The sequence below is a fragment of the Silene latifolia genome, chromosome 11, assembly GCF_048544455.1.
Source record: "Silene latifolia isolate original U9 population chromosome 11, ASM4854445v1, whole genome shotgun sequence".
NCBI lineage: Eukaryota > Viridiplantae > Streptophyta > Magnoliopsida > Caryophyllales > Caryophyllaceae > Silene > Silene latifolia.
The window spans coordinates 119194498-119209009 of record NC_133536.1 but is presented as its reverse complement, the minus strand read 5'-3'; the positions used below and the strand labels follow the sequence as shown (position 1 = coordinate 119209009).

The window sequence follows — 14512 nt, the reverse complement described above, 5'->3', positions numbered from 1 at the left end:
CAAAGGTCGTTCATAATCTAACATATCGTAATACTGTGACTCTAAAACAAGAATGGCATTAAAAGAGGGGAAAAACGCTTCTAAAACGGGATGTAAAAGGGTTTAGGATTGGATTAGGCATCACCGCTTTGCGGAGCCGCCTAATCCAACCCTAAACCCTTGCCTTTAGTCAAAGGTCGTTCATAATCAAACATATAGTAATATTGTGACTCTAAACATGAATAACATTAAAAGAGGGGAAAGCCCTCAACCCTTTTCCTTAGTCAAAGGTCGTTCGTAGTGCAAAAACCCAAGACTAAAACCTAGGGAGGGACAGGTGATATCCTGTCGTGGATGAGCTTAAAAGAGGGAAAAGACGCTTCTAAAACGGGACGGAAAAAAGTTTAGGGTTGGATTAGGCGTCACCGCTTCGCGAAGCCACCTAATCCAACCATAAACCCTTTTCTTTAGTCAAAGGTCGTTCATAATAAAACATATAGTAATACTGTTACTCTAAAACATGAATGAGATTAAAAGAGGGTAAAGAGGTTTCGAAAACGGGACGGAAAAGGGTTTAGAGTTGGATTAGGCGTCACCGCTTCGTGGAGCCGCCTAATCCACCCCTAAAGCCTTTTCTTTAGTCGAAGGTCGTTCGTAGTGAAAATGCCCAAGACTAAAACCTAGGGAGGGACGGGTGATACCCTGTCGTGGATGGGATTAAAAGAGGGGAAAGACGCTTCTAAAACGGGATTGAAAAGGGTATAGGGTTTGATTAGGCATCACCGCTTTGCGGAGCCGTCTAATCCAACCCTAAACCCTTTTCATTAGTCAAAGGTCCTTCATAAACAAACATATAGTAATACTGTGACTCTAAAACAAGAATGGCATTAAAAGAGAAGAAATACGCTTCTAAAGCGGGACGAAAAAGGGTTTAGGGTTGGATTAGGCGTCACCGCTTCGCGGAGCTGCCTAATCCAGTCCTAAACCCTTTTCCTTAGTCAAAGGTCAATTATAATCAAACATAAAGTAATACTGTGACTCTAAAACATGAATGGCATTAAAAGAGGGAAAGTCGCTTCTAAAACGGGACGGAAAAGGGTTAAGGGTTGGATTAGGCGTCACCACTTTATGGAGCCGCCTAATCCAACCCTAAACCCCTTTCCTTAGTCAAAGGTCGTTCATAATCAAACATATAGTAACACTGTGACTCTAAAACATGAACGGGATTAAAAGAGGGGAAATACGCTTCTAAAATGGGACGGAAAAGGGTTTAGGATTGGATTAGGCGGCTCCGCTCTCGCGGAGCCGCCTAATCTAACCATAAACCCTTTTCTTTAGTCAAAGGTCGTTCGTAGTGCAAAAGCCCAAGACTAAAACCTAGGGAGGGACGGGTGTTACCCTGTCGTGGATGGGATTAAAAGAGGGGAAAGATGCTTCTAAAATGGAAAAGGTCATTCATAATCAAACATATAGTAATACTGTGACTCTAAAACATGAATGACATTAATACAGGGAAAAGACGCTTCTAAAACGGGACGGTAAAGGGTTTTGGGTTGGATTAGGCGTCACCGCTTCACGGAGTCGCCTAATCCAACCCTAAACCCTTTTCCTTAGTCAAAGGTCGTTCATAATCAAATATATAGTAATACTGTGACTCTAAAACAAGAATGACATTAAAAATAGGGAAAAGACGCTTCTAAAACGGGACGGAAAAGGGTTTAGGGTTGGATTAGGCGTCAACGCTTCGCGGAGCCGTCTAATCCAACCCTAAACCCTTTTCCTTAGATAAGTTGAAAATAGTAACACTATTACTATCAGCATATTTAAGGATGATTAATTTAAAAGGTATTAATGCTAGACAAAAATGTGAAGTTAGATGGATAAAACCATCGTACTGTAATTGAAATATTAAGTTTCCATGGAACTCTTTAATGAAAAATCATTGTTTCATCATCAGAAATTTATTACTTTTTTATGTGGTATGTTCGTGTCACAGCAACACAGTATCCTACTGCTTCTTATAATGACATATAACTGTAACAGCATGGCAGTATCAGATTACACATTTTTTTAGATGCTTTCCAATTGCTTCTTTAGCTATGCGAAGAGGGCATGTTCTCTTGTCGTGGTCAACTTTTTCCATGCAGTATGCACATAGGCTCTTTGGCTTTGCTGCCTTTTCAATGGCTTGTGTTTTTGCTGACGTTAAATCTTTTCCGCTGCCCTTTTTGTGTGCTTTAACCGGATGCCAAATAAGGACTTCAGACGACGAGCTGCAGCCCAAGAGCATCTCCATTTCTTGATCTTTTGTAAGTGGTGTAACAGATAATTTCTCGCGGAACTCAACTAGGAGGGATGCTAATTCGTCCATGTGAGCCGGTGGCAAATTTTTGAGAACTCCAACTGTTGCACTGAACTCTGCCCATAGCTTGCACACAAGCCTGTTATCAGACTGAGCCATATTTGAATCCTCGATGACATTCCCATTGGGATCAAGCCTGATAATGGAACAGCAAGTTACTGTTTTATATGGTAACAATATTACTGTAATAAATTATTGGAGTGAGGGCTCAAAGTGAAACAGTAAGCCACAGTTTGTGATAAAGTTTTCGAATCTAACCTGTTAGTTGCGTGAGAGTTCTTGGCGCAACGATCTAAAATGTACTTGCTTGGTATTTGCCAAATTTTTTTGCTCTTGTACACCCACACAATATGTCTGCAAAGTAACCCTATTTTTTCGAAGAGTTTGCAAGCACATTTTGCATCCGTGGTTGAAAGGGTGACTGTCACCTTGAAAGTTATGTTTGATTCAACATCTTCCACAAAAATTATCCGCATATTGTTTTTCTTGTCAAAGCCAGCGACACCAAATGATATAGCAGCCTTTACTAACTCTTGGAACATCTTAAACACAGCATGTGTGTATACAATAGCACCATGTTTTTTCTATATGTATGTTTGTGTCTAGGTTAGGTAATGAGTGGTCGTTGTCATAATCATCGCACCATTGTGTGTAGCGCTGCTAGTCCATAGCTGTTTGGAACCTAGTAATAATGTGACAAGGGCACAACAACATATGAATTATGTAACAATGATACAGTAATGATGTTACTGTAACTTAAGCTATGTACAGAGATTGTGACCAAAGGAAACATGGATGTTTGTTTACCTCATCCAAAATTCGACCAGTGTACCAAAGTGATTCTCATACCGCTTGAAAAAAGCATTTGCACTCACGGATCGCTGTGTTGTTATTAATATGCAGCCCATGGGAAGGTCACGATGGTATGAAGGAATCCAATGCTTTCGGTCAGTGAACATTGTAGATAACCAGTCGTTATCTTCCAGTTGAAAATCTGAAATTAGTTGCTGCCACTTGTCTTCAAACTCAAATAGTTCCAAATCAGAGTCCCAGACAATAGTGTTGAACCGATTAAGGAAGTCGGTGTCTTTGCAAAGTGCTGAACCCACTTTGCCGCTGATCTTTTGTGTTATATGACACATGCAATAACGATGCCGAGCTTGCTTGAAGACAGAGGGGAAGGCCTTTTTTATACCAGGGCATTGATCCGTGATAAGGAATTGGGGCTCCTTTTGACCCATAGTAGTCAAGAAATGATGAAAGGCCTATTTGAAGGACAGTTCATCTTCGTGTGACAGTAAACAAGCAGCGAAAAAAACCGACTTTCTGTGGTGATTGACACCCGTGAATGCTGTAAAAACCATATCATACTTGTTTGTGCCATAGGTGGGGTCAAAGCTGACAGCATCCCCGAAGAATGAGTAATTTCTAATTGATGTGGACTCAGCCCAAATAACCTTCATGAGAGAGTTAGATGCGTCAACATCATAGGCAAAGTAAAACTGGGGTTGGGTGGCTTTGAGCTTTTCAAGACGATCAAGGAAAAGTTCAGCGTCTCTTTCCCCTATATAACACTTGATATCTCTTTGAAAGTTTTTAAATTCCACCAATGTAGCACCTATATTTGCATGGCCATGTACAAGCTCGTTAACCTGTCTGAAAGTCTAAGTAGCCCCGATGATCAACTTGGAATTGTCCAATATAAGCTGTTTGTGAAACATGTCAAGGCATCTCGAAATCTTTTCGAGATCTCGATTAGAAACAGAGGTGAGATGATGGTTATGAAACTCATAAAAGTCGTCAATCATAGCAGGTCCCTCAAGCCCATTAAGAACAACAAATCTAACGTATGCTCTACAGCCAATTCTTGTGATTTTAACACACCTTGTAACTGTTTCAACTGTGGAAGAGCTGTCGCCATTATTATGCTCATCGACATGAATGAAACGCAGTTTTTGTTTATTTCCCCTAAACCCTTGACGATTACAGACTATAATTTTTTGTTGTACTATGCCAACTCGAAGTTTTTTGGCAGTGTACTTCCTGGGAGTAAAACCACATGCGCGTGCGTAAACCCCGTATAATTCAATTCCTGCCTCAAGTGAGCTGAAACTGTACCAATTGTAGGTCTGAACTTCTTTTCAATTACACGAATCCACCTCTCACTTCCATTAGGTGTATGAGACAAAACAAGCTGATTGTTTGGTTGAACATTGGGCTGTTGTTGTGCTATTGGCGTAGAAAGGACTGGATTGACAATACTGGACTCTGTAATATGAAAGGGAAAAGAGAAGTATTATGTATATGAATAGACGAGCGGAACTGCAAAAGAATGTCATGTTACAGTAACATTGTTACTGTCACAATATATGTACATAAGGATTGACAACATAATAAAAATATGCACTCGATTAACCTTACTAGACTGTGCAATGTTAAATGGAGAATAACACTATTATTCAGCGAAAACTTGATCAAAAGAAGGTACTTACACAATTATATAGTAACACGTTTTCACAATTATATCAAGTTCAGTTTTGACTACAAGCTGTAATGTTATAGTAATGATATTACAGTAACAGGTGTCAAATATTTTAAGAATGATGATTTAATCCCCAGAGTTACTCCAATTTTCATGAAAGCTAATCCAGGTTTAAATGTGACTATGTCAGAACACAATTTTTTTGACAAACACTTTGAACACATATAATCTAAATCCTTCTAAATTGATTCACCTAAGATTCAACTGATGTCGACGAATTAATGTGTTACAATACAGAAGCTCGCATGAGAAATTGAAAATAATAATTGCAATTAATTTGTATACCTACATCAATTCAATCAAAACATTGCATACGAACAACACAAAAACCTAAATCTGGTGCGAATGAGCGTAAAATCGTAAGTGCGAGATAAAATAACAGAATTGCACACTATGTCGATGGATTCTTAATGATAACTGGAACTTAATAGCACGAAATTAAAAGCATCGACAGAAATTGCAAAGCGACATCAATTTAACAACAATGAAAACATGAAATTGAAGAACGAAAAACCTAAAAAATTAAAGGATTCATGAAATTACCTACGCGCATGGTGTTCTCTATAGATTCGGAAGCCATACTAGCAACAAAAAGCCAAAAACAAGGAAAAAGCAATTGTATGAACAGATTGAATTCGAAAACCGCAGTCAATCAAAATTAGGTTGATTGAATTGAACGATATGACAGAAAGTTGATTGAATTTTTTAATAAGAATTGTTGAACAGGAATTGATTCATGAATTTGATGGATTTTTGGTTACGTGAGTGCGAAGAAAGGAAACAGAGAATTTCATAGAGAGAGAAACAGAGTGAACGAAGAGAGAGAATTGAACGCGCGATTATGCGTATAATTCCTTAATAACGCACGTTATATACTTGGCTCTAGAATTAATCTAAGCCGCTCATTCAATCAAAAATCTAATGGTGGAGAATCGCGAGACGGACTCACCTAAGATACCTAGACTCACCGGATTATATACATATATATATATATATATATATATATATATATATATATATATATATATATATATATATATATATATATATATAGATTTAGGATCGTATGAGAACCCTCCTCGTATGAGAACCATGAGAACCATTGTCAACCGTCGATCTATTAATCCAAAGGACCGGATCATGACGCGCGTCCGACTTAGTTTTCTAATTGGAGGTTATTTTTGTCAATTCACTTATTCTTTTATAACATTCTTTCTCTTCTTCCTTACTCGTCTTCTTCATTGAGCTACTCTTACTTTCCCAATTTCATCTGGATACTTCGTTTAATCTAGCTGCTCTTCCAATGAAATTAAGGTAAGATCGTTCAATTTCTTTCTCCACTTCATAATTGTTTAACGATTATGTGTATTTGATTGCATTTCCCCTTTGTTTTTCCTTCTAATTTAATTTTTCTATTGATTTGTATTGTTGCTTGCATGTTCATCTTTGATTTTTTCCTAATTACAGTTACATTCATTGTATTTTCGATTGTTTTGTTTTCTTCTTTCCAATCGTTTATGTTTATTTTTGTAGTGTTTTGTATTATTCCTTTTAATCGTTTTATGATTCTGGGTATTTGATTGCATGTTCCTCTATTGGTATGTATCTTTTAAGCTGCTATGAAGTATTTGCTAAGTTTCTGTTGAAGATTTGAGTTACTTCAATCAGAGGCAAGTTATTTACAAAATATTCTAGATGAAGTGCATCTTATTTGTACTGCATGTTCAATTTTTCATTACTATATGTACATGTCCTATGTTCATAGAAATTATTGTCTTTCTATGCTGATTATAGGTTGGTTAGTGATGATGATCGCCCAACTAGTTCTCGTCCTTCTAAACGGCGAAGTCTCGTCGTCCCGTGTTTCCATCTCTTTACACGCATGTCTCCAAAGGGCTTATTTTACGTCATTCATTGTATGACGTATGAGCAATGGCAAGATATTAATGCAATTGGGTTTGGTGGTTTATTTTCGTTGGATGTTGATAGGTTACCTATGCGTCTCGGCTATTGGCTTATTGATAATTTTAATCCAATAACAACTTCTCTTATGCTCTATGGTGGTAAGGAGCTGCCTATTCGAGCTTCTGACGTACATGCGACTTTGGGTCTTCCTATGGGTCCTAAGCAAGTGCAGTTAGCTTCTTATATTGATGAAAGTGAAGAATTCTCAGAATTCTACCACCAATGGAGAAGTCAATTTCCTGTGACATCTGGACTTGTCTTAATCACAACACTTCAAACTTATATTGCAACAAATCAGGAATTAGGCGGTGATCAATTTAAAGTGAACTTTGTTGTTTTTGTTGTCTCTCTTATGATGAAAAACAACCAAAGATCTTACGTGAATCATCATATTCTGAAGTCTTTAATGGATGTGAATGATATTGCTAACTACAATTGGTGTGAGTATATTTTGGATAGTTTGAGGAATGCCAAGCTGAATTGGGCAGTTAAGAAGAACTATTTCGAGGGTCCTCTGTTGTTTTTAATGGTATAATATTCTATCTTTTTTTCAGCGTGTGTTTTTTATTCTTCGCTAAATATTATTCTCCTTTTAAATTTTGTACTGATTTTAATGTTCTTGTGTTAAATGTTTAGCTGTTTTACGTTGATCGAGTTGTTCACAAAAAGCGGACTGTTGATCGAGATTTTTTCACTCTCACTGGTTGGACCACTACTGCTCTCTATGCTAGACAAAAAGAAGAGATGAAATCGTTTCATTTTGGAGAGGGGACAATAGAAGATATGATGGTGGAGAATGTTAATACACAATCTGGTTCAGTATCGCCTAATACACAACCTGGCTGCCAAACAACTATTAAGGTAATCACTACATTTATATGTAAGAAAAATATTTATGTACTTATGGTTTTGCTGTTCATAACCTATGGTAATTTTTGTCGGAACTTATGTTACACTTTTTATGAACTTATATTTTCAGATTTTACTTGAGTCCCTATTTTCATCTACTTGTTTTTATGTAGGATTATATTCATGAACTTGCATTCAAAACCAAGGCTACTGCAGAGCATTTGATGTCCTTAGAGTCCTTAATAAAAGATCGTCCACCTAAGTTATATGAAAATCCGGACATGAAGAAGTTGTGTAATGTGGCAATGAAGCTAATGAATGAGCCGTATGATGAAGGAGGATGTTCTCAGAATGTTGAAGTAAATGATCTTGCTGTCACTAATGCTGATCCAGATAATCCAGAACATGAAATTGGGTCTTCTAGTCCTACGAAAGTAACCTCAAATGCCACTCTAGATGACGAATTTTATGCCAAATGATGAAGTTCTACTTGCTATTCAAGCAAAAAAAGTTTTGTTCAAAGAAACGGGTTCCTTCTAGGCCGGGAACTTCTCAAGTGACTTCATTATTATCTAATTCAACATCTTCTACTCATTGCTCTAACCCAAAAGTACATTATACTTTTATCTTATATTATTTGATCACTTTGATTATTTCTTTCTCTTTTCAATATTATTTTTTGTGATTTTTTTGGTTTTTGTGTAGGAGTATATACATGACCTTGCTGTTAATTCTGCACGAATGGCTGAAAATATGGTTATTCTTGAGAACAAGTACGAAATTGGAGCTACAAATTTTCCAGAAAATGATACTATCAAACACCTACATAGTTCTACATCTATATTATATTGTACCTATGGAGGATGTAATGAGGACACCTCTACCTCATATTGGTTCACCGATTCAAAAGAAGAAGCAAACAGTAATAGCTTTTGCCAAGGCGATCGAGGATGCATACAATAAAAAACGGGCAAATCACTTCTACAAGGCCAATCAATCAACATCAATGGCAAGATGATGACAATTCCCATGGTGATGTTATTCCTCCGTCTTTCAGTCTTGGTTTGTCTCAGGATGAACTTTTTAATAATCCAAAAGTTGCTTTGTTGTCACCAACTACAAATGTTGATCATGATACAGTAGTGCGGGACATTTTGTTAGAAATATCTACTGACCAAAAGGATGAACACGGTGATAAAAAAGCAGATCAGGAAGGTGATGATCTCGTTCAGAAAGATGATAAGTCGTGTCTTTGAGGTGCATGAGGACGCTAATACACAATCGTTACGAAAAGACGATTTCAGATGGTGATTGTGAACCTGATTCTAATTCAAGGCTTTCTCCTACCCGCTACCATGTTGTTACAAGGAGGAGAGGTAGTTCAGCAGCACTTGTACCAGAACTTCGTTCTCCTTTTATAGTTAGGGATGTTGATACAGTAAGTAGCCTCACCAAAGTGCAAAGACTTGTGTGTGACTACATATATGCAGACTTCGGAAAAGAGAGCTCTCTTCATAAGTAATTTTTCCTTGATTCCTTACTTTCCTTTTTGTAGCTACTATTTTTATTTTCCATCCACTTGTTTATTCTTTCTTGGTGATTTAAATGGGATATTTTTCAACAGTGAGAAGGTGTTCATGTATAAGGGCATTACTGCTATTCGTCTTCAGTTTCAGAGCCTTAAACCTCGAGAGCTTGTGTCAAGTGCCATCCTTGATTGTTGGTCTGCTTACTTGAATCATCGAGAGATATCAAAGAGCGATTTAAGTCCATTGAGATTTTACATTAGTACATTCGTGCTTGTAAGTTCACTATTTGATTCTTTCTAAAATTTCTAATACTATTTATGTCTGTGTTGATATTTGTTTGTTATATTTTAATCTTTTTCGTGCTTCTAGATTGTGTTTACTGATTATAGGAAGAATAAAAGCGATGAGAGTAGGTACAAATTTTTCAGAAATGCAATGAATGATGAATTGAAGCAATTTTCCAGGATTTCATTGAAATCTATTGACATGGTGATTTCTTTAAACCTTTATCAAGTCTAATCAATTCTATTATCAAGTACTTTTATTTATCAAGTCTAATCAATTTTTTTTCCTACATGTTAGTTTTTCTTTCCGGTTGCATTGAACGCACATTATTATCTCATGGTGTTTGACTTGAAGACCCCTGCATTTTACCTTATTGACAATTGGCTTACTCGCGCCAAAGTTGAAAACTGTTATGGTGATACTCCCATGCTCGTGGTAAGTGTTTGCGTAACGATCTGTTTGCACATGCTTTTGTGTAGCATAAGTTACGCACTGCTTATTAAGGGTCGTGATTTCTGTCACGGCTTTTAGCTCGTGAATTTGTAAGGCTAGCTAGTTACTACAAATGTTCATATGATCAATTGTTTGCGTGTACTTTGCGATGTTTAATTTGGGATTTAGTTGAGTACCTAGTTCATAAACTCCGGAGATAGATAGATAGTTTGAACTTTGAAAAGAGAAACAGAACTTCTACTTAGTTGATAAGCAATGATGCCGGTCTTACTCGCTTAACAAAATCAAGAGTAGCTGGTCTGAAACATCTGGCTCATCAAGAGCTGGTCTGAAACATCCTATAGCTGTCATCAAATAAGATTCTTGCATAGGAAATGTACTGCAAACAAACTGATTCCGCGAGCACCAAATTCTACAACATTTCAGGAATTTGTAGGCTTTCGGAACCATCTCCTCTCCCTTTGCAGTAGATGTGTCATGTATAAGTGTTTGGCTAGAGTTATTCCTTTCTGAAATATGTAGTTGGCCAGAGTTCCTGATATTTTTAACATGAGGCATGATCTCCGAGAGAAATTTATAGAGGTTACAGTATACTGAGTAGGCGAGTATTCTACTTCCCCTTGAGCATCATAGAAGTATGCACAACCCCGTGTCATTAAGAGGGGTAAGGATTAAGGAACTCAAAATAGAAGTTGCATAACCATTTCTATATATTCTTATGCATGTTGATTTTGAAATAGGCTGCCGCATTTGGGAGGTTTTTGAAAGAGACAAGAGACACTTATTCTAAAGGAGTTGTGGTGTGTACGCTTACTCCCGTCAGGATTAATATGCCTTGGAGGACATCCGACAATGTTGATGATTGCGGAGTGTTCACCATGAGACATATGGAAACGTTTATGGGTGATCCAAAATGGAAATGCGGTCTTAAAAAGAATGACGTAAGGGTTCATTTATTTAGTTTTGCTTATATTTTGTTGAGTGATTATTTCAATTATTGAAAATAGTTTTATTCAAACTATTCTATACATATAGGTTGCAACACTTTCCAAGCTAAGAGACAAATACGTTTCGACTTTGCTTCTTTTTGATGGGAACGAATTATCGACAGAAGTTCTTCTTCGAGCAAAACACCATCAGAACCAGGTTCAAGGACTCCAGGTTCAAGGAGTCGAGAAAGAAGGTGCAAAATGTGTTGATGATTCTAATGAAGCATAATCCCTAGTTTAGGCATCATATGAATTTAGTATCTTTTGTTAGCACTTTGTTATCGCATACCCTATGGTATTGTACTGATGTATACACTATGTGAAAGGTGGCCACAACCATGTAATCATGTAATGCGATTTTTCAGAAAATTTATCAAGCATTTGGTGTTGGACTAATTTTTTTGTTTTCGTTTGGTATCTGAAAATTTCTTTTTGCTGGACCAATTTCTTTGTTTTCTCAAGCATTTGGTGTTGGATTTAACAAGGCAGCCAAATAAGAGACATTATGCGGAAGTGAGTCAATCAAATACGGGATTTCTGAAAACAAAGCAACCGAATACAGGAAAGCACAATAAAGACTATCACACATTACACAGTATACCTATATGGTATACTGAATTGTATTGAGATCATTTGTTAGAATAAACGTGGGGTATTCTGAACCTGTAGCACAAATTTTCTGAATCTTTCATACAAAAGTTCTGAACCTTTCATGTAAATTCTGAACCTGTAGCACAAATTTTCTGAACCTTTCATACGCAAGTTCTGAACCTTTCATGTATATTCTGAACCTGTAGCACAAATGTTCTGAATCTTTCATACATAAGTTCTGAACCTGTAGCACAAATGTTCTGAATCTTTCATACATAAGTTCTGAACCTTTCATGTATATATCATAACGTGTAATGTGGCTTTGGAGAATGACACTATACATGTAATATATAAAATTAAAAGCAATTTAGAGTCATAAATCATCTGTACGACATCAATTAAAATTATCCAAAACTTTTAGAACTCTTGTTCGGCCATTGACAATCAATCTTCATCCTCTGAATCTTCATCCTGTGAATCTGATTCTTCAACCTTTTTAGAACATGTTCTTGAGTTGTGGCCTTTTTTCCCACAAGTCTGGCATACTCTTTGTTTTTTCCCGCTTTTCTCGAGCGCTTTTAGAACACTTGACTGAATTCGCTTACCACTCCCCTTATTACGTGATTTTTGTGGAACTTGGATGTTTATCTCTTTAGGAATGCTGCACCCAACATACCTTTCCATTTCCGACATCGTGTTGAGGATTGGTGGCTCGTTGCTTCGATGTTGCTTTATCTCCATTTTGACTTCTCTAAGTTTATCTATTAACATTTGTATATCTTTCTCATTTTCTTCTGCAAGGCTGACACAAGAGTACATTTCTTCCCAAAGCTCATTTGTCATTCCTTTTTTGTTGTCTGATTTCCCAACATCCTCCATTTTATTGCCATGCTTATCAAAGACGGGCTTCATCAACGCATTCTTCGTCCATCTATTAAGAATATATTTGTCTGGAATCCTTCTTATGTTCTTATGCTTTAAGACCCATATGACATGCTTACACAGCATACCCATTCTTTGATACAAACAACAACTACAAGTGATTTCTTCTCTACTTGCTGTAAATGCAACTTCCCATGTCTTTCTTTCTCGCTCTATGTCGCTGATAATATATACCTCTGTGCCGTCCGTAGCATGTACGTCCACCATGCCACAATTGTACACTGCTGCACATAATGCATTCTGGAAGTCCTTAAAAGTTGCATGCGTGTAAATTTACAAGCGTGTTTTTCTAGCTGAACTGGAGTTTTCAAGGGAGATGTTGAGTGTTTATTTTCCGAGTCCAGTTTCGATTGTTTGTGGTGTTGTGCATCCATTGCACTCTCAAAAGACATCCAGAATTCAACAAGAGTCGCATGAGGTGTAAGAAAACGATCGAAGAAACTATTTTCACTCTCTGATCTTGATGTCACCCTCATAATTCCCGCCATAAATATTTCTCTAAAATATGCAGGAACCCAATCTTCTTTAATTTCGTAGAGAGACGAGAACCAAGGATGGTCTACCAAATCATAATCAATCATGATATTAGCCCAAGCTTCTTCAAATTCATCAGGTTCACAATGATTGTTCCAAACGCATGCATTTAAACGCTTCTTGAAATCCTCGTCTTGCCATAAATATGCATCAACTTTTTCACGAAGTTTCTTCATAATATGCCACATGCATAACCTGTGAGATGTATTTGGAAATACTTCTTCAATTGCTGGTTTCATAGAAGGACATTGATCAGTTATAATTGCTTTTGGTGCACAACCCCCCATTGCGTCAAGAAATGCTTTGAAAAGCCATGTATATGCTTCAATGCTCTCGTGTGATAGTAGCCCCGCTCCTACTGTTACGCACCTTTTATGTTGATCAACATCAGTAAATGGCACAAAAACCATGTCGTACTTATTTGTACGAAAGGTGGAGTCGATGGAAAGCATGTCGCCAAATAAAGCATAGTTTTTCCTAGATATGGTGTCTGCCCAAAACAGCCCTGATAGACACTGTTTTTCATCAACTTCGAAGTCAAAATAAAACGTGCTACACGTCTCTTTTTTTTGAGAAAAATTATCTACCACCATTTGTGCATCAGACAAACCAATGTACTGTTTCATATTTCTCACAAAGTTCTTGAAATCAGTCTCGGTAGCACCAACATTACTATAACCTCCCGTCAACTCTTTCCAACCTCTAAATGCTTTTACTGGCCCCATCTTTAACCGTGCTGCTTTTACAACGAAGGTCTTCTGAATCGATGTCATTTTCCTGTTTTCCTTCATAAACAACATTGATGATGGTGATGCTAAAATATGGTTGTGTCCTTCATGGAATCCAGTAACCTTATACTTTCCATCTGCTTGCAAAATAAAATTGTACCATAGCTTCACATTCAATACGAGTAATCAACCGCACACGATCTGTTTTTTTATCTTTATACTCCTCCCTTGTTCCAGCCTTGTTGCATAACACTCTCCTCAACGTAAATACTTCAGCATTTCTTTTTTGCCTTTTTGTTGTACCCAATCTAGTCTGAAAGCCACAATGTTTTGCATAGTCTTTGTAAAACTGAACTCCTTCTTCTATGGTATTGTATAAATCTCCTAGTTTAGGCTTCTTCTCATCTACGCATGGTGGAAAGTACTCCTCAGGTTGTTCTGGTAGAATAGTGCAAATTGGTGTAGACAATAATGTCGAAATCGCTGTACTAACTTCATCATTTGCTTCCATTTAATCTGCACAACTGGAAATTGAACATATTAGTACACACCCATTGTTACAATCAATCAAACGTTTTCTGAATCTATGATATATAAGTTCTGCACATTTAGTGTAAATTTCCTGAACTTATGCTATATATTTTCTGAACCTACAGTACAAATTATATTGGAAAAATGCCATACAACATTGGAAAAATTCTCTGAACCTACAGTACAAATTTCCTGAACTTAGGCTATTTATTTTCTGAACACTACAAAGAAGT

At 37.0% G+C, this 14512-nt stretch overlaps 4 protein-coding genes across 4 annotated transcripts; all 4 read right to left on the bottom strand.

Moving 5' to 3' along the window:
• Positions 1-2032: 2032 nt before the first annotated feature.
• On the bottom strand, positions 2033-3582 carry LOC141613870 (protein FAR1-RELATED SEQUENCE 2-like). Its single transcript, XM_074432611.1, has 3 exons — positions 3217-3582; positions 2600-2883; positions 2033-2477 (listed from the first exon to the last, which is right to left on the bottom strand). Exons 1-3 carry the CDS (start codon positions 3580-3582, stop codon positions 2033-2035), a joined length of 1095 nt encoding a protein of 364 aa, XP_074288712.1.
• A 24-nt stretch (positions 3583-3606) lies between these two features.
• LOC141613869 (protein FAR1-RELATED SEQUENCE 5-like) lies at positions 3607-4262 on the bottom strand. Its single transcript, XM_074432610.1, has 2 exons — positions 4226-4262; positions 3607-3959 (listed from the first exon to the last, which is right to left on the bottom strand). Exons 1-2 carry the CDS (start codon positions 4260-4262, stop codon positions 3607-3609), a joined length of 390 nt encoding a protein of 129 aa, XP_074288711.1.
• Positions 4263-11988: 7726 nt separating this feature from the next.
• On the bottom strand, positions 11989-12558 carry LOC141613867 (uncharacterized). The gene has a single exon (XM_074432609.1). The coding sequence runs from the start codon at positions 12556-12558 to the stop codon at positions 11989-11991; it is 570 nt and encodes a 189-aa protein (XP_074288710.1).
• An 80-nt stretch (positions 12559-12638) lies between these two features.
• On the bottom strand, positions 12639-14259 carry LOC141613866 (protein FAR1-RELATED SEQUENCE 5-like). The gene is made up of 2 exons (XM_074432608.1): positions 13929-14259; positions 12639-13885 (listed from the first exon to the last, which is right to left on the bottom strand). The coding sequence occupies exons 1-2, from the start codon at positions 14257-14259 to the stop codon at positions 12639-12641; spliced, it is 1578 nt and encodes a 525-aa protein (XP_074288709.1).
• Positions 14260-14512: the final 253 nt, after the last annotated feature.